Genomic DNA, 20,867 nt, shown 5'->3' on the forward strand with positions numbered 1-20,867 from the left:
CTAATCATGGAACCGGCTTTACTGACGAGATGCGCATGGTCATATCGTTCGATATATTGTCCAGCCCTAATATCCACACAAGAAACAGAAGGAGTCTAGGAGCAAGGGGTAGCACCACCCGTAGACAAATACAATAGCAGACAAAGGACCAGGGCAGAACAGAGGACTGGAAATGTAATTAGGGAGAACTGAAACAGGTGTGGAGCTAATTAATCAAAACCATGGTAAACATCAAGAGAACACAGGTGAACTGGAACGCCAAACCAAATACAACCGAAACGTGACATCATGTTTGTAAGTGTACACTGTTCAGATACAGAATCATAAGATACAATATGATACAACTTTATTGTCAAACAAATCTGAAATTTGTCTTGTGTTACAGCAGGTTCATTCAAAATTACAAGACTTTATCACATAGACAAAACATGGACAGGAGCCTTACAAAAAAAAATAAAAAATAAAAAAAATAATAATAATTTCAAAGCTACGGTAAAGATTAAATTTTTGTGTAAATTATTCAGGTCTAGATTAAAGAATACTTTAATCGAATTTGATTCGATTTTATTCATTCATTCCTATGGAAGACACCAGAAGGCTGGTTTATGCTGATTTGCTCCTGGTCTAGTTTGTGTTGCTGGTTAAGGTGCCTGGTCAGCATCCCATGTTGAGGACTAGCATCCAAAACACATGCAGGGTTTTTTTTTTTAGCAGGAAAGGGGTGTGTTCACTGCACTGAAAGCATCAGGACATTAATCAGAGTTTTATGCAGCAAAACTGAGCGTATGACACCAGCCAAGTCCTTGTTGTAGATACTAATAATGAAAACATGAGTTCAAATGAATAGAACTATGATTGAAACAGAAAAATCCTGTTTTGTTCTATACTTGCAATACAGCTGGATATTTCAGCTCAGGTGGAGAGAAAGAAATAAATAAGATGGAGGAATAATGAAAAAAAAACCCATCGATTATATATAAGAAAACACAGATTTTCTTTACATTACAGTAGCCCGAATGGGAATTCTGCTTCTGTCCTCACCGTGGGGGAGGGAAACGTGCCTGAGGATGTGTTAAAGGGAGAGAGAGAGCCAAGCAGTGAGTCTGCAAGTGGCGAGTATCTGCAACGGGTTTCATTTGGATGAAGCCCACCTTCAGTGATAGATCGAAGAGAGAGAGAGCGCCTACGGTATTGAAAAAGAGGGAGGGACGGTGAGAAAGGGATGTAACACACAAAGGGATAGAAACAAAGCTATATATTTCAGGAATTGCCATTGGGAATAGGGAAAAGGTGTATGAGTGACCGTGAGGCTGTGATCGGTGGCAGAAATGGCAGTGAGCGCGTGGCAGGCTCTGTCTCCGCTGCAGTGGGCTCGCTGGGGCTGGGACACGCTGCTGGGAGGAACATCTGGAGAGGATGGGGCAGATCCAGCCCTAGGGCTCCTCCGGCGCCTCAGCTGGACCTCCAAGCATGATTACATGATCCAAGGCAGGCAGAGGTGAGCGTGGTATAACAGCAGAAAAAGGACAGGGACTAATCCGGTGAGACTGGGTGGGGGTCTGCACATCTGTCTGAGGCTGCGCCTTTGTTAATGTATTTGGACTGTTGCTGTATGTTCGCCTGCATTATCACATATTGTGTCAAATTTGTGTATTACAGTATAAGTTGATGCCATGACCAAAAATGTTCACAAACTGACATTTTGTTGTATTGACATAAAAAGCAAAATGGGTAGTCTTGACTGAAATGACCAATTTTTTGAAAATAGCACGTCCACTGTGATACTCAGTAGTTAAAAAAATAGACTCCATGGCTGAGCATAATATGTGTTTGAGCTGCTGTTATTGGTCTCCTAGCTGCAGGTTCAGCGCTTTCATTTCCATCTGTAATAATCCACCAGGGCCTACTAGACACATGCTGATGCAGGCGTTTGCTTATAAGGTCTGGCACATAATGAATGATTGTTTAATAGGTGTATCTGAATTTATTTGATCCTGTAGTTTAAATATGAGCTGTGATGTGTTGTCTCATAAATTGATGTTGCTTGTTTGCTGTATCAGCGCTGGATATGATATGCAGTTTTGTTGTATGGAAACAAAACAGACTTGATGTTTATACTTCAATGAGATTATTAAATTAACTCTTAATTCAAAATATTCAGACCTTCTTCTGTCTCACTGTTTCTTTTGCAGGAGTTCAGACTCGACGGAGCATTCGAAACCCCTGAGTCCACCACCCCTGTGAAGTCTGCTTCCCCACGAGTGCCTCCAACAGAGCCCCCCTGCACCAACTCAGAGGCATTGTCCCAAGAACACACAGGTACATTTAGATCTCCATTCCATCACAATTCACACACAGATGGTCTTATGTGGTCTTATTGTTTTATTTATCATTTGAATAGCTTCAGGAGGGTTTACTGAACTTTGAAATGATTAAGATTACAGGACATTGACAAATAGTGTCACTGTGTCTCGTTTTGAACAAATTTTGTAATATTTAATATAAAGTAAAAAATGGACGGTATATTAAATGACAATAAATAGTAAATGAATACTATACAGTAGCAGATAGCACAGAGCAACAGTAAATAGTAAACCTGAAAACAGAATTTACTATTAACTATTTTTAACTCTGAATCCCAGGAAATGTTAAGGAAAGCTAAGTAGCTATATATAGTTATTTTGTATCTAAGTATCTATGTTATATGGCTGTGTGCAAAATTTAGATGTCAGTTTGTGCTTTGTTGGAAACAAAGAGATGGAGGTCTAATTAAATTCTTTAATCAATACTTTTGGTTTTCCTCGTGTCTTTTTTAACCAGTATTCTTGTTATTTTTTTCATTTCTTGTTCTTATTTAAAAAAAAATAAGGAAAAAAATTTTCATTTTGCCTTTTCACTTCCATTATTCTCAGACAGGAGTACTGTGGTCTTTGTTATCAAACACTGCACTTGTACTCTCTCTAGTGGATATACAATGTATTGCTACTGATTTTTTTTAAAGAAAGATCTAGAAAAACAAAACTTACAAACATTACTAGTACTTTTTGCGCACTATCCTTTTTCAGTTCTGGAGTTGTTATATAACATAAAATAATATAAATGCATATGTGAGTACTCTGTTATCTGCTTGAAAGCATGATCTGTTTTCAAAATGTATAGTAACATGTCATTCTCTATCTTCACAGCTTCCACTGCTGTCATCTCTGCCAGCGAAGCTCAAGACCCAAATCAGCTTCAATCTCCCAGTCGCTCTCAATCTATAGTCTTTGATGAGGACAAACCAATAGCAGCTAGTGGCACCTACAACCTACAATACTTAATTGCTGATGACCCCTTCCCAGAATCAAATTTTGGGTCTGGACCATCAAGCCGAGCGCCTCTCACCCGCTCTCTAAGCCTGCAGTCCGGTGAGTTAGAGAGCCCAGGAGACAAATCCTCAGGAGGAACCTCCGACAAACCCATTCACCCACGAGCAGAGTCCTTCAACATAGGAACAGAAAGTGCTTCGGGAACTCTTCGTAAAGTGAAGAAGCCCCGTCCAGGTTCCCTAAAGAAGAAACCACTTTCCCGGCAGAACTCAAACCCAGAGCATACCTCTCTCAAAACAGTCTCCTCTAGCAGCACGCCAGAGGAGAAAAAGAGAGGGAAACTACAGCCTGAAAGCCCCTTGCAAACCCAAGAGAGGGCTAGCTCTTCTCCCAGCCCTAGTCCTAGTCCTGCTGGTACCCTACGGAGGAATAGGATAAAGTCTCGAGTTGAAAGTCCTCCACCTTTGGCTGAGGAGGTCACTGCCAGCTCAATATCAAGTCAACTCCAACTGGTGCTTCCTGATCCAGTACCCGAGGCTCCAACTGTTCCTGACGAGGAGTCTCCTATCCCTCCCAGTGCCTCCTACAAATGGGATCCAGACAACTTTGAGAATATTGACCCATTCCGTACAGGAGGCAGTAAAGTTGCCAACTCGCCGGTTTTGTGCAGGAAAGCCGACTTTACATCAGTCTCAGACACTCCTGTTGCTGTAGAGGAGCCTCGTGCCTCTTCCCCTGCTAAAGAGCAACCCAGCAACATTGAGGAACAGCCAATCACCAAGCGCCAACCAGTCAGACTGGAGTTTGACTATTCAGAGGACAGTGGAGAGGCGCCACGCAGTACTCCTCCTCCTAAAAACCTAGGCAAGAAACCAGGGGCCAAGATGCCCATCCGAAAGCCCAAACTGGGGATTAAGAAGGCCCCTCCACCCCAGACAGAGCAGCTAGACAATGCACCTGTCCCTGCACTTTCAAATGACATTGATGACATCCCGCTCCCCAAGGGGTCATATAACTTTGATCCCAACAAGTGGGATGACCCTAACTTTAATCCATTTTCTACAAGCACTGGTATCCCCAACTCTCCTGGCCTGTCTAAAGGATCTTACAACTTTGATCCTGACTCTTTTGAAGGCTCAATCGATACCTTCAAATCATCCAAGGAGATGGGAAACTCCCCTCCGAAAGCTGCAACTTTTGACAAATCCAACGACAACGAGAATGACAATGATAACATGGTTGAGTTGGAGGATCACAACCAGAACAAACCTGCCAAAAACAAGAAGAAGCCTCTCAAATCGTAAGTCTGATTTCATTTCAAAGTACATCATCCATTGTATTGCATGGTTTCTAATTGTTGTACATTTTCTTGTGTATATTTCTAAATGGTCAAATACATGTGTATGTAAGTGGGTGTTAGTTCTTGTTTGTCAGCCTCTGTCACATGTCTGTTGATCTCATGTATCACAGGAAGTCCAGCAATGTCTCTTCTCTGTGTTGTTTCTTGTAAGTAGAGAGATGGTGGAAAAATCAGCATCAGTAATAATATAGCTTAACATAAAAATGTCACTTTAACATGTTTTAACTCATGAGCTCATTGTCAATTGTTTTATCATTCAGTTTAATACATATTACTGATGTCTCATCACATCTTCCACGTCACCTCCATCTTCCTCGGCTCCATGTTTGATATTCTCCAGTGAGAATGTGTTGCCATCTAGTGGACTCTCAAACAAGTGCAGGCAATTGAGGCATGCCATTGCACACAGGGGTACAAACCTTAGGCGAGAAAACATTATATGATTGGGTTACTATGTGCATGTGATCCAAGTTGAGCTTTGTTGACTATGCTTTTTTCAATGAATCAGACATGAAGATCGATAGTTTATCTCTAAAATCTCCGAATGAATTCGTAATCCAGACATTTTTATGAGATTCATTTCAGAAATCTTACCTCCTTAGGGTGGCCTAGTGGATAATAAACACTGCAGGTTTTATTGCTAGAAAGCAGAAACTGTGACCTGGAATGTTGACAAGGGAATTTTTATTGTGCCTATGAGCAGACATTATTTTCCTTCTCTAAGACCCCCTGCACAGCTATTAAGGAGCAGTTTTAAGTAATTTTACTTTCAATCTGGGAGTTTACTGGATCATTTGCTTCTGTTTTAGATTAATCAATTTAATATATTTTACTCAGATGCAAACTTTCCTCTATAGTTCCTCTATAGTTCTCACGCAATTCAAAGTTTTCAACTTTATTTTTTTCAGCACAAATGTCTTTTCAGATTTGACAAGAGGAGTAAAGTAGTAACTGAAATATTTACATCACACTTAAACTAAGAAATGTGCCAACAACAGCAACAGAATAGGATTTGAAATGCTTCTGTTATGTGAGGCATCTGTCACTTTCTTGGGTCACTGAGCAATTTTACAGGGGCTACAGGGATTAAAACAAACTGGGTCAGGGCAGAGACTGTGTGGAGTATTAAGGATTTTTTTTGTTTTTATTTTCTAAACCACAGATCTTTACTGCTTAATCACCATACTTTTGCAAAACATATTTCCAAATAATCTTTAGTATCTGTTGGTCTTAATTTCTTTGCATGGTTCCATTAGTAAAGACTGCATTAGCAAAAAAAAAAAAAAAAAAAAAAATGTTTACAATAAAAAAAAACCTTTGCAGAAAAAAAATACAAACTGAAAAACATACTGCATATTTGATATATCCCACTAATAGAAGCATCAATCATGATGCAAACCCAGAATAATCTATTATATTGCACACTAGTAAGATCTTAACTCATGAGATTTAATCCTTGATAATAAGATCCATCGTTTACTGTAAGAATTACAATATATTTGCAAGGTCAAAAGGTTATTTAATTCCTTTATCAGAACAACAAAACAGGTATGTATTATTTAACTAAAACTTTTATTCAGTAGAACATTATCTGTACAGCATCTGCCAAAAAAACTGCGGTGTACTGTAAAAATGGTTGGACAAAAATAATAGTTGGATGTTGTATTTTGTTCTACATTGATACTTTAAGAATGACTATACATTTCTGTCATGTTTTCTTAAACAGTAACACTTTTAGAGTGAAGAAATCACCAAAGAGGACTCAGATTACTGAGCCATCTGCTCAAGTAAGTTAAGACGTGAGCGTACATTCACCTACAGTACACTCACACAGTCACTGCAGATGTTCATTCTGAAGATGATCTGTTTTTCTCCTTCGCTGTCACCTCATATCATAACAGTGTTGTCCTGTGTGTTCTCCACTCTCGCCCTCCACTTCACACACACATAATCACCTGCAGGAGAAATACCCATATTCCAATACAAATCCTTCACAAGATCACGCCACAGATGAGGAGAAACTGGCTTCCTCCACCAGTCAGAAATGGACTAGACATGACGTAGAGGTGGAGCTGAACTCTGACCCCCAAGACTTCCCACAGCCGACTGACTTTACAGCTTTTGTCAATGAGAACAGTTTACCAGCACAGAGTGATGGTGAGAGAGTCGAGAAGTCTCTTATTATGTTACTACATTATCTCTAATCATGAGCCTTGATTTTTCTGTCCAAAATAAGAGTAATGGTCCTAAAAATAAAAACATAGTTTTTCCCCTGTTGATTTTGGAGTAAAATGGTTTTGTGAGATTTACCCATCAGATAATTTCCCACATGATACAAGTTTGCCTACAACCCCAAATAACTCAAAGCTGACCCGTTTTATTAGCCTTTGACCTTCAGGGAACCATTCGCACCCTAGGGCAGTTTCTGCATGAAACTAACTGGGTCAGTAGTACAGAGGCAGATGAATTATAGTGCCACTCTCATATTGGTTCTGTCAGTCTGAACCGATGATCAGCATAGAAAGAATATTCTTTGAAAGCCTTATATTATTTTGAATTCCTATATAACCTTTATAAAGCATTTAACCTGTTATATCTTCTCTCATTTTCTCTATTGTCTTTTCCTATTGTCTTTTCTGCAGTTACAGACTATGAGATTGAATACATGGAAAAGATTGGCTCCTCCGCACCTGTGAGTATCTACGTGACACACTAAACTTAGGGAAATTTTCTAAAAAAGAATAGTGTGTGTGACAAACACCAAACTAATTTTAAATTACAGGGATTTGTTTTTTTCTGAATAAATGTATGTTTTTTACAGCCTCTCTCAGTGAAGAAACCATCACTTTATCTAAAGCTGGACTCTGTGACCGACAGTCCAACAAAGACTTCCAACATGCAAGATTCAGAGCCCAACTCTCCCTGCACTGGGTAAACCAAACACACACACACACACACACACACACACACACACACACACACACACACACACACACACACACACACATACTGTATATCATATATTATTACATGTAACATATATCATATATTGCTTAAAATGCAATGAAATTATTTAATAAGAGTAGTAGTAGTAATCTGTGTGGAAATATTTTCTGTTTAAACAGGAAGTCTGTCTGTCAGTTAGTTAGTACCTGCTGCTAGACGACATAACTGCTCCATTATGTTGGAAAAAGTCATTTCCATTTAGTCAGCTACTGAGCAAATGTAAAACCATGAAGATTATGTTAAATGAATATATTTGCTAAAGGTGAATTTTGTACACACAAGCTACTATTATGTTGTTTTAAAGTATCAATATGTGCCTTTAATGTATTAATATGAATCCCTTAGAGGCGAATAAGTTACAAAAATGTGCCTTTTAGCTTTTGTAAATTAGGGTACCATCCCAGTGACAGCATTGTACCTTTTTTCTGAAGGTACAATATATAGGTATCATATAGATTGATTCTCTCAGCCATAAAATTTGACTCTCATGGGCTCTTTGAAAATTATTTACTGTACTTTGGCAATGTATTTCATGTGCTTAATTGTGTGGGTCTGATTCTTCACAGGAGCTTTGAGGAGATGGAGGCTCAGATCTCACAGGGGAAATCACCTGTGCTGCCACCATGTGGTGCTCGTGACTCCTTGGTCTCAGAAAAAAGCAGAAAGAGAGACAGCCAGTCTCAGAGTCGAACACAGAGCGTTGAGAGAGATGGAGCGGTAAGTACAAACCAGTCAAGCCCCAAAGGAATCAGCACCATTAAGGGTGTATTTATTTCATTATCTCAGATAATGTGGAGCTCGTACAGTCAGAATACAAGAAAACACCACAAATGTGTGAAGATGGGGTTATTTTTATTTTGTTACTAATAAAGATTGCACAGCTGATCTGATGCATTTACAATGCTGCACATTTTTGTTTTCAGTCTTAAAGCGACAGTGCATCCTAAATAAATAAATCCTGTCATTATTTACTCACCCCATGTTATTTCAAAAACATATGCTGCATATTTTTTCAGTTTAACATGAAAGGAGTCATTTTGACTAATGTACACTCCAACTAATGTACACTCTTTTTCCCAATTATAATCATAGTAAATAATGACAGATTTCTTTAGTTATATATATATTTTTTTTGAGTGAACTCTCACTTTAAGACAATTATTTTGCTAGGCATGCAGCTTACTTAGGGTCTCCTCACCAGAATCAGTACCACAGAATGTTTATTCATAAGCTTCATAAACCCATCATAGAAGTGTTATGATGCACTAGGCTAAATACAAGCTTGCCCTGCCTCACTGACACCCAGACACCTCCTACTCCTCTTGTCCCTCTTCTGCTCTCGGTCCTATCGCAGTCCCCCATCCAGGGCCCCATGGATCCCTCAGATCTACCCCTCTTAGACAGACTGTCTGATTCACCTGCCCCTCTCAGCTACCTGGAGCCTGATCTGGCTGAGACCAACCCCACTGCCTTCGCTCAAAAACTGCAGGTGTGTAGAGAGAAGCCTACCAGCCAACTACTGTATCTCTTCTTCCCTGGACCTTTGCAGCTCTGTGTGTGTGAGAGTGTGTGTCTTCACTCAGCTGTGTTTCACTGTGTGTTTGTTTGTCCCTTTCATGTACCTTGTCTGCTTTGTTCTGTCTCTCATTTTTTGTTTGCCCCCTAGTACTGGGGGTCAGGAGATGTTAAAGGAATGGTTCAACCAAAAAAGAAAAATTCTGGGACTGGCAAACTCCAAATGAGTAAACAAAAACACTATAATAGTACACAACCATTCAAAAGTTTTGGGTCAGCATGTTTTTTTTTTTAAAGAAATTAATACTATTATTCAGCAATGATGCATTAAATTGATCAAAAGTGATTGACTTTACATTGTTACAAATTTTGTTTTTAATAAATACTGTTCTTTTGAACTTTCTATTCATCAAAGAATCCTAAAAGATCATGGTTTCCACAAAAGTATTATGCAGCACAACTGTTTTTAAAATTGATAATAAAAATATTTCTCGAAGGATCATGTGACATCCTTAAAGCCATCAGAGGAATAAATGAAGTAATATATATATATATATATATATATACTAGAATAAATAAGTTAATAATATTTCACAATATACAGTAAGTGTTTTTACTGAATTTGCTATCAAACAAAAGAGACTTCTTTCAAAAACATTTTAAAAAATCTTAATGACTACAGATTTTTTAACTGTATAGTTTCAAGCCTTCTGAAGTCTTCTGAAATAAATCACATGGACTACTTTTATGTTTCTATTATGGTGTTTTTTGGAGCTTTTGGTCCCCATTCACTGTTATTACAAGGCATCTCTTTAGTCATTCTGATATCTCCATTTGTATTCCACTGAAAGACAGAATTTTCATTTCGGCTGATTTATCCGTTTAAAAGTAAAAGTAATAAAACTCCTAGAAAGGGTCGATGGATCTCTCCACATACACAACATTCACAGTAAAATGTGTATGAGTGTCTGTTTGTGTGTGTACAGTATTTGTAAGCTTTTTTTCCCCTCAGGTTTAGTATTTGCGTGAGGCTGGTACAACTCTAACCCCTCTTTTCCTCCTTACCCCATTCCCACTTCATGGGTCACTCCCCCTTTCCTCCCCTCAACCCTCCCTTGTGGCCCAGGAGGAGCTGGTACTCGCAGCCCTGAGGATAGAGGCTCTACAGGTAGCCAAAAACATCTCTCAGAGCCCCACTTTGTCCACTGTGTCCCCTCAGGTACTGCGCTGAGCCAGCCCGCACCCGTGTGAGTGTGTCCAAGCACGAGTGTGTGTGTGTGTGTGTGTGTGTGATACCCCCTTCTGAACCGAGCCCCCTGACTGCACCCTTGGGTATGAGTGTGAATACCCACCCATAAACTACCGCACCATACTGTGGACGTGACATCTCACCCCAGTTCTTTATCCCGGCTCCTGTCCCCCGATTGGTGCTCCTTTTTTCCCAATCCAACACCCTCTTGAGCAAAAGAGGTGTGTTCTTCCCAGGGCTTTGTGACAATCCTGCATGTTTGCTTGGACAGGAGATCCATAGAAATAAAGGTCAATGTGACTTGGAAACTTACGCTGTATATAGACTCTATATTATTACATCAAATATGAATGGTTTGCAGATTTCATAATTTATATGCTTATCCTAAACGGAATGTTTATAGCTGAATTCCTTGTCACATTCATGCTAGTTCCTGGTTTCGATTTGTTACTAATTTACACTAACTCATTTGAATACAGTGGGTATACAGACCATCTGTGTGGCTGGTTTGAGGCCGCTGGCGTGGCTTCACATGAAGCTTAGCTCAGATCTGCTTTCAGTCATGTTGGATGAGTGACCGTCACCTCTGTCTCAGCATCTGTACAGGAAATGGAATGAACAGACTAATCTCGTATACACAAACATGCACACGTACTACAACCTCTCTAACATGCCTCATATTCTTGCCGCTCCATTCTCATCATGTTGTCTTGCACGCTTCACAGTCTCGCCTCAAGAAGCCCAGCCCACGCCGCTGGAATCTCAACGGTTCTCGCATGGCTAAAGTAAGAAGGACAGAAAATGTCCCCTCTAAAGTCTAACTAGGTCTAGTCCGTATATTCTAATCCCACTGTCCCTGTACCACCTTTAGACTAAACCACCATTAGTCAGAAAACAAGGTCTGCAGACTAGAAACATCTCATCCTTCTCTTGTCCTTTCTGTTTACTGCACCATAAGAAACTTAATCATTGATTGTCCTTTTTCTAATTGAAATATCAAAACATTACATTCTTAGAACCAGACACAGTAAAAAATAAATAAATAAATAAAATAAATAAATATATTGTCCACTTTCTGATATATATATATATATATATATATATATATATATATATATATATATATATGTATTTATCCCATTATTTATATATATATATATATATATATATATATATATATATATATATATATATATATATATATATACACTGCCTTCAAAAGTATGGGTTCAGTAAAATTAAAATACTTTTTTCCAGCAAGAATCCAATGAATGCATTAAATTGATTAAAAGTGACGGTTGGACTTTCACATTGTAACAGAAAATTTATATTTCTATAAATGCTGTATATTTCTATTTCTATAAATTTCTATTCATCAAATGATCTTGAAAAAATAATGTATCATGGATTTTAAGCAACAAAACTGTAAATAAGGAACAATAAATATATAATAATTAATAAGAAATGATGCTTGTGCATCAAATCAGCAAAGTGATGCTGAAGACTGAAAATTCACTTTTGTGATCACAGGAATAAATTACATTTTAAAATATATTAAAGTAGAAAACAGTAATTGTATTAATATTTCACAGTAATACAATTTTACTGTTTTTTTAATCAAATAAATTCAGCCTTATTGAGCATAAGAGTTTTTAAAAAAACATTAAAATCTTTTTGACCAAACTTTTGACAACAAAATAATACCTCAAATTAAAATCGAAACTCTTTAAAGGACAGTCGCATACATATTAAAAACACGTAAACTCTAACCCATTTTTCAGACACATTTAATCCACATAACACATAACATTTTATAGATCTCATAACTTTTTTTTTTTTGAGTAATAGGTTTTGTCTCACTCTGTCAAAACTAGTGTGGTTATTTTTGTAGAAAACTGCAGGAAAAACTACACAGACAGATAGCGAACTCTGTCGCAGGACGTCCCGTATTCCACAGGTATTGTTTCTGCCCCTGAATAACCTCTAGATTTCATTTCCAAAATAGAGTTGATGTTTAATGTATCAAAAGTATTTCTAGAAGAGTACTAATACATTTTAGGATTATGGAGTGCTTCCATATATAAAAAGAGTGACACTGTATTATATAGCTGGAGTAATGAGGTTCAGTGATGACTACCCTGAACTGATGATCTTCTTAAAATATTCAATATTTTAACATACATTATTAGATAACGCTCTTCCTGAAATAGTCTCACAGACACATTTCACATGCTGCGTCAGCACATTCTCCATGACGTGTTCTTAATTTTACTTTTTCATTAGCAGTAATTTATCGTTCATGGAAATACATGCGCAGCTGCTCTGAAGATAACAGGAATACATCTCAACCCCATGCTGTACTGAACTATGTCATGGCAATATTAATTTTAAAACTTTTGTTTCTCATTTGCATTTAGAGTTATTCCTCATTTCTCCCCCTCTTCTATGCTGTTTTCTTGAACTGGATCACGCATTCAGGGAGATTCTAGATTAGGTTATGCAGTGAGTGCCAAGACTCAAATCTAGACCATGTTTAATGTACAGTATGTGGTCATAGAATATCTGAGATCAACACCCCAATTCTAAATATGATAGAGCACCATTTCAACTTTTTGTATTAGGTTTTAATTTTTCAGTTTGTACCTCCCATATGACTATATGTCTCGTCCATGATCTGACTGCATTCCAATAATGCAGTAAATGGTATTAGGAATAAATTCTCCTTGCAGACCCAACATGTGGTGGGCATTCTGTATTTGTACTCTAACACATGGCCCCCTACCTTGTATAAGAGTCAAACTCAATTAATCTCCTAAGCCAGCTCTGTTAGGAAGAATTAATCAGCTTTATTCAGCAAGTGGGTTTAAGGGCTAAACATGATGATTATTCAGTAACTACACCCCATCACTGGCTATAAAGAGGCCTTATGAAAACAATTGCTTTCTGAAAATGGTACATGTGAATATTCAGAAGTTAGTTATTAAATTACAGTACATTTACTGACAGTACATCTCTGCTTTTGTTTGAGCCTTTGAAGCAGATATTCATAAAACATGTCTGCCTTTTCTTGTAGGACGTATGCAAATAGTGTGTTTTGATTGGTCTTTTGTGGTCTTTTGTTGCATTAAGGGTTTTTTAGGATACAGTCTTTTTTTTAATGCACTTTATTTAATCTTCGAAAGCTAACATAAGGATCAGACTGTACTCCTGCAGTCATCATCTGACACAGCATTTCCTCTCTGACCTGGTCACAGCCGCAAAAATTTCATGACAAACAGCTTTTCACACCCATCTCACACTGGGGATTGTCAGTCATAACATTCCAGCGGGCCAGTCGCAATTTGCTGGAGGCTTTTGAACCCAAACTAAGAGCCTGCTCTCCATGGCATTATGGCTTTGCTGAGTAGAACCTGTAGATGATCTGCTGCCTCCCTCCAAGATGTGTAAAGTGAATGTTGTTCTACAGAAATAAACTCACAGGTTTTTCATGGTTTCTCCACAACTCTCTCCTCTGCAGCAGAGAGAAACGGCCTCACCGGGGGACAGCGGGGTTTCGAGGTGCTCCCTCTATTCACGAACAGGATACATTGAAGGGGAAAGCCCTCATCTGCCACGTGACATGGACCACTCTCTTGGCATTGCCCGAGAAGAGGTATATTCTCACCAATTGCATGATGCCACGCCACAATTATAAAAACAACAATCTGGACAATCAGAGAAACGTTCCCATGCTGTGTTCATTTTCAGCATCAGAGGGAAGTTCAAAATGTTGATATACTGGAGTGATGAGAGAATTATTTTTCTTCTGTATTTCAGAAGATTTAAAGTCAACATGAAAGGAGATTACTCACTTTCTCATATTTCAATTTTCTCATGAAATGAAAGACTTCTATAGTGATTTGGTCTGCTAAAACCCCTCCCCTTTCTTATGACTGACTGTGAGCTCGCACTCATTATTGATTGCGACGAAATCCAATCAACAACCGATGGATAGAACCAAATCTATGCCTTAAATTTGATCTTTTTCAATAAACTGTTTTGCTCAGATGTACATCACAAGAAAAGATCTGTCACTACTTCCATTTCATCGCTATAATATTATAATATTACCCTCATAAATGTGCAAATACTAAGAATTTTTACAGTGTGAAACATGGCAAATGACATTTAAAATTAGATTTGCATTAACCCAGAATGACACTGGTTTAACAATTTCCAGGGTGTAAAGTGTGTGAAGTAACGCTCTTCTTATTTCAGATTGTTGTGAAAGAGAAAGAAGCCATGGAGTGGAAGAGAAAATATGAAGAGAGTAGACGGGAAGTGGAGGAGATGAGGTGGGTGTTCTCAAAGGACAGAAATTCCTGTGCCCTTGTGAGCTATGACGAGTGAAGCTTGCATCATTTGCCGTCCCCGTTTCTCCCTACTTTTCCCATCATGTAATATCCTCTCTATAAACTTCAAATCAATAAAACTGTCAGAAACGTTTATTCACTACATATGTTTTTCAGCCTGACAAATCCTTGTGAATTCAACCGTAAAGGCTGTTTACAGCTCCATGCATCAACCTCAGTCCACCTCTCAATCTGTTTATCTCTTTCCTACGTTTTTTTTTTTTTTGAAGTCAAGCGTAAACAGAAAGCCAATTAAAGAGGGCCTTAACATGTCAGATGTGCCAGAGCTGGAGGCAGGAAAGGGAGGGAATAGACGAAAGATTGGTTTTCACCCATCCAGAAAACTCATGAAACTTTCTTGACACAAAATTAAATGCCATTTTAAGGAGTTTTATATTAGATTCTGCTTTACAATCTCCTAACTAAGGGTTCAAATCAGGTGACAGTTTTATTAGATGTTTAGTATTTTTGAAGTATTTGTCACCTCACTGCACTTTTAAAAAAATGCAGTGTTGTCTAATTCAGAAGACAGTTTATTGAACCAGGACATGTTTTAAAGCTGTCCTTTTGTATTCAAGGGGCAAAGTGAACAAGGTAATCGGGAAGGGTTGCGGATTACAGCCAGCTGGACTAGGCCTTGTTAGTGTGGATAAGAATGGGGCTTAGTTCATTAGCCTGATTGGGCTCAGGATAAGGAAGGCCTAAGAGGCTAAGGAAGACATAGCTAATCCATCAGCTTACTGTGCTGGCAACCTGCTTTTCTCCAAGCAAGTTTTTTATCTGCCAGCCGAACTCTTGTAGTCAAACACATGACATAACAAATGCCAGTTTCCTGACCTTTCACGTAATCAACCTTATTCAGAATTTCATTGTGACTGCCACCTCAGAATGTACTGTTCTATAAGTTTGCATTTGCATTATCAACCAGTCCTGATGTCTGGCACTGAGAGGATCTTGCTGTATGCGTGCAAACAGATAAAATCTCTAGCTTGGATTGTTTGGCTTCCAATTTGGGACACTTCCAAATGCGGGTCTAAATCCTGTTTACACCTGGTATTAAGATCCGTTTGTGGTGATCCGATCACAAATGGTCAGCCAAGATACATACAGTAGCTAGCAGTAACGTGTGTCAAATGCGCCTACTGTGATCACTTGTGATTGGATTTCGAAGGGAGGGTCTCTGACTTCGTGAGTACGTGCATCACTTGCTGCGTCAGTGTGTTCCTGCATGTTGGGAAATAAAAAAAGGGAAATAAAAAAGCAAAGGAATGAACTGACAAATGACATGATTATTTATTTTAGAGATGAAGTCCATCCGTATTTTCTGTTGAACTACCACAGTATGTGGTTCCAGTGATCAGATCACAAAACATTTTGGACCCTACTTACACCTGTATTTAATGCTTACCAATCCAGATGTGAATGGACTCTAGAACATGTTTGTTTTTAATGTTTTTGAGCCTAAATCTCTTAACAGACTTCATTTATTTGATGAAAATACTGTAAAACAGTAAACTGTCAAATATTTTTTTATATTTTGTAACAATGTAAAAGTCTTTACTGTCACTTTAGATCTTAAAAAGATCAGATCTTGCAGTATATATGCACCTTCTTTGTTTGGTAACTTGATTTCTGCTTATTCTTTACAGGAGGATAGTTATGGAGTATGAGAAGACTATTGCAGAGATGATTGGTGAGTCCTGATTGCTAAATATGATTTCATCTTCTCCTGGGGATTTTCAGTCTATGTGTTTTGTCAACACTTTCAGGCACTTCTGATTCTATTTATCTGTGCTTTTCTTTTGCTACACTTCTATAAATGAACAGGCACAACCCTTACCCAGTCACTCCACACCAACACACGTATGCAATAAGTTTTTGTTACTTTCTCATTTAATTTGCAGACAAATCTTTCGTGCCTCTGGACCCAAACACTGGTCAGTTACAAGCACAAGCCTTCATGTCTCCTTTTATATTCCACTTGACTTGATCTCAAAAAATATAAACATGTTTCTACTCAAATCATGTCCCTTACCAGGCCTCACCCACTGACAGATTAATCTGATTTCTTTGCCTGTCCAGTATTTACGTCCATGTAAATACTGTAGGCTGTGTGCGTTCTTACATTTTCAGATTGTTATACTGAGTGTCTGGTTTAACCTTGGCACGCTTTTCTCTCTGTACAAAGAAAAACCTTTTTTCATTCCCTTTTTATGTTCTTCATGATAAAATGCCATCCTTGATATTCCGCTTCCCAGCTGTCGGTCATTTCTTTTCACTTTATTTTGTGTCTTTGCTTATAATTTCTTTTGCCATGGTTCATTTTCTCTGCCACTTTTCTGGCTCTCACCACCTACTTCATTTTATTCTATGACACTTTCATTAATTTTAAAATTCGTCTATGTTTCTGACACGCTTTTCTCTCTCACATGTCCCGCCCTGCTGGCTTGACTAAATGCCGTCCCTTTTTTTCTGTTTTGCTCCCTCCGTCCCCCATAAATATTTGATAAATCACTCAGGCATGCCTGGTAAGTAACAGCAACTCTTTATTTTCTTTGTTTGTGTTGCATCCACCACATCTGACAGTAACAGACAGGGAGAGTTTTCTCTTACTATAACCTGATACGGTCTATCTCTCATTTTAGTATCATCTGGTTTTGCATTGCTGGTCTTTATTATAAAAGACAATTAAGTACACTCAAACTAGAAAAAAGTAGCTACAAAGTAAAAAAAAAAAACCCAAACAATTATCACTGTTGCTTATAAAAATAGCTTAATATTTTTTTGTGGAAACCAAGATACATTTTTTTCCAAGATTATTTGATGAATACAAAGTACAAAAGGACAGAATTTATTTGAAATGGAAATCTTTTGTCAATTGAATAGATCCTTGCTGAATAAAAGTATTGGTTCCTTTAAAAAAAAAAAAAAAACATTTTAACCAGTAGTGTACATTTAAACTAAAGTAATAAAACTAGAATAAAACCTATATAATTGATTATAAAACATGTGGTAGTATTTATTTAAAGGTTGGGAAGGGAGTTCCACACAACTGGGTGATGATTCTGTTGAATCAGTGAAACAGTTTTTTTTTTTAAATCAGTTCATTAAAATGATCCATTCAGCAGATTTTCTACAGTTAAATAAAATGTGACTATTTTTAATTTACTTATGTGACTATTAACTTTTTATAACGTTTCCCTTAAAAATGTGCTGAGTAAGTCTTTCAAAGGTCTTCTCATCTCACCTTGTCTCCGTGGTTTGGACATCTTTGAGTGTGTGTGTGTGCGTATGTGTGTGTTGTCTGCATGCATCATAGAGATGCAGCGTCGAAAACTGCATTTTCATTTGGTCATGCATAGTGGTGTATGTCTGAAGTACATAGGAGATTAAATCGTCGCCAAAACTGCACATTTTCATTTGTCATTATTTAGTGTTATATGAACTTAATGTGACTTATGAACTTAATGTGACTTGGGAAGTCGTGGTAATGTAGAATATAATTTCATGTCTGAGTTCGCTCGGGCCGGCAGGAATTGTGGGTGGGGGGAGTGCATGTAAGTTCTCTCTCCACCTTCAACCATGACTTAGGTGTCCTTGAGCAAGGCATCGAACCCCCAAAGCTGCTCCCGGGCGCCGCAGCATTTGCTGCATCAATGCTCCGGGTGTTGTTCACAGTGTGTGTGTGTACTGCTCTGTTTGTGCACTCTGTGTTAAATGCAGAGCACTGAATTCTGAATGGGTCACCATACTTTTGAATGTCACGTCACTTTTCACTTTCACTTTAGGAGAAATCTCTCGCTGACTTAAGACTCTGTCTCATCACACTATCCAGCAGTTGATCCTGGAGAAGGACCAGGCTTTGGCTGATCTCAACTCCGTGGAGAAATCTCTCGCTGACTTGTTCCGTCGCTATGAAAAGATGAAAGATGTTTTGGAAGGCTTTCGGAAGGTGAGCCCTTTACACTGAGATTGATAAAGGTTGAAATCATTGTGCATTTCCATTTGCACCTCAGTAATTTGATGTAATTCTAAGATAAATTGAATATTCAGTGAGAAAAATGTAGGTCGGGGCTTGATTGTTATTGATTGTGGATGTTGCATGCAAAATTTAAATACTATTAAAACTATTAGGCTGCAGGTTAAAATTATCTAATAGCTTTTGCTCATTTACTATATTCCTTTTTTTTTCCCTTCAGAATGAGGATGTGTTGAAGAAATGTGCGCAGGAGTATCTGTCCCGTGTCCGTAAGGAGGAGCAGCGTTACCAGGCCTTGAAGATCCATGCTGAGGAGAAACTGGATAAGTATGTACAGAACTTTTACATGCATATGTTTTTAATATATGCTTTGCTTTGTACAAGGAACAACAACTGTTAGGCGAATTAAGGGTTAGACTTGCACTGTGAGAGAGTCTTTAGAAATATGAAATGATGGCATGACTCTGACCATGTGGCACCCGCAGGGCGAATGCTGAAATCGCTCAGGTGAGAGTCAAAGCCAAGCAGGAGCAGGCAGCGTATCAGGCCAGTCTGAGGAAAGAACAGATGAAGGTGGACTCACTGGAGCGCACACTGGAACAAAAGGTTTGCGCACACTTGCAGATCCACATGCTCATCTTTTAAAGTCATTTTGTTGTTGTTAAAACATTTAGTTAATTTTTAAGTAAAGCAAACAATTATTTTATTCAATTCAATATGTTGTTTATGACTGTATATACTACCAGTGAAAGTCACAGAATAAATACGATTTTGTAAATGTTGTTGAAAAGTCTCTAATGCTCAACAAGGCTCCATTTATTTGATCAAAGTAAACTACATTAAAACAATAATATTATAACTTTATAATGATTTCCTCTTTTAATATATTTTATGATAAATTTAATGCGTCAACACAGACTGTTTATATATATTTTTAAACATCCTGAAAAAAGTATTATGGTTTCCACAAAAGTATTAAACAGTACAACACAGATAATAATAAAAAATATTTCAGAATAAAATGATTGCTGTAGGATCAGTTGGCACTGAAGACAGGAATAATGAAAATAGTTTCAGTGAAAATTTAGCTTTGCCATTTCAGGAATAAATTATATTTTAAAATATATTAGTATAGAAAGCTGATTTTTAAAATTAAAATATTTCACAAATTTACTGTAATTTCACCATATTGTAAGAAACATCTTTCATCTTTTCAAAAAAAAAAAAAAAAAAACAAAACATTCAGAGGTTAACATGATTTTTTTGGATTCTGTTTATAGAATAAAGAGATTGAGGAACTGACCAAAATTTGTGATGAACTGATTGCCAAGATGGGAAAGAGCTAGCCGTCCATTCGACACAGTTCTGTCTGTACCACAAAGGGACAAAAGAACAATAACTGGACAAGAGTGTAAAGATGGAAGAACAAGGTTAAATTGTTTTGGTATTGTTTTTCCTTTTTCTAATGGACAGAACAATGAACTAACCAAACAAAAGGATCTCATACTACTGACGTCTTCACATAAAACTGGAGTCCCTATGACTGGGAGAACACTAGTTTCTGGCTGTAATTATTTTCTCTTCATTTTAATATGTTAATGTACACCACCTTACCTATGTTGAGGGTCTTGTGAAAGTACTCCCCATCAGTAGAGACTTTGTTTGAGTGTCTGTATAGCTCTCTCTCTCTCTCTCTCTCTCTCTCTCTCTCTCTCTCTCTCTCTCACTCTCTCTCTCACTCACACACACACACACACACACACACACACACATGCAGAGAGTATGTGTTTATAGTGAGTCTGAGGTTATGAGTGCTGTTGCCATGACAACCACTGATGGAGGCGACTGTTAAACTGATTCCTGTGGTTCCCTCTTCTTAACTTGAAAACCGAAATGACCAGAGAGAATATATATATACTATAAAACAGATGAATTAATCATTCAGTTGTCACAAAGTGGTATTCATGATCATAAAAAAATGCATGTTTTAGGCCTTGACCGTTTTGTAAATATGAAAATGACTTGAAAATAGTAAAGGAACATAACTTCAGATTTTGAT

General features: G+C 37.8%; 1 protein-coding gene across 12 annotated transcripts in view; it reads left to right on the forward strand.

Moving 5' to 3' along the window:
• Window positions 1-18,179, forward strand: part of LOC109111252 (transforming acidic coiled-coil-containing protein 2-like) — a 41,569-nt gene extending 23,390 nt beyond the window's left edge. For 2 of the 12 annotated variants that reach the window (XR_006156283.1, XR_006156284.1), the window contains 2 exons: window positions 2,193-2,319; window positions 3,186-3,588. Coding sequence is in view for 10 of the 12 variants with exons in the window: in XM_042737062.1 (XP_042592996.1) it covers window positions 4,193-4,608; window positions 4,779-4,814; window positions 6,395-6,455; window positions 6,570-6,825; window positions 7,311-7,360; window positions 7,490-7,599; window positions 8,241-8,391; window positions 9,029-9,163; window positions 10,316-10,408; window positions 11,164-11,223; window positions 12,330-12,395; window positions 13,956-14,090; window positions 14,696-14,772; window positions 16,479-16,522; window positions 16,734-16,819 (1,776 nt within the window). In the remaining 2 variants the exon portion in view is untranslated. Of the gene's footprint in view, window positions 1-2,192; window positions 2,320-3,185; window positions 4,609-4,778; window positions 4,815-6,394; window positions 6,456-6,569; window positions 6,826-7,310; window positions 7,361-7,489; window positions 7,600-8,240; window positions 8,392-9,028; window positions 9,164-10,315; window positions 10,409-11,163; window positions 11,224-12,329; window positions 12,396-13,955; window positions 14,091-14,695; window positions 14,773-16,478; window positions 16,523-16,656 lie in introns of those variants that run through there. The other 10 variants (XM_042737064.1, XM_042737062.1, XM_042737066.1 and 7 more) reach the window with 10 other exon arrangements.
• Window positions 18,180-20,867: the final 2,688 nt, after the last annotated feature.

Source organism: Cyprinus carpio, chromosome B13 (genome assembly GCF_018340385.1).
Source record: "Cyprinus carpio isolate SPL01 chromosome B13, ASM1834038v1, whole genome shotgun sequence".
NCBI lineage: Eukaryota > Metazoa > Chordata > Actinopteri > Cypriniformes > Cyprinidae > Cyprinus > Cyprinus carpio.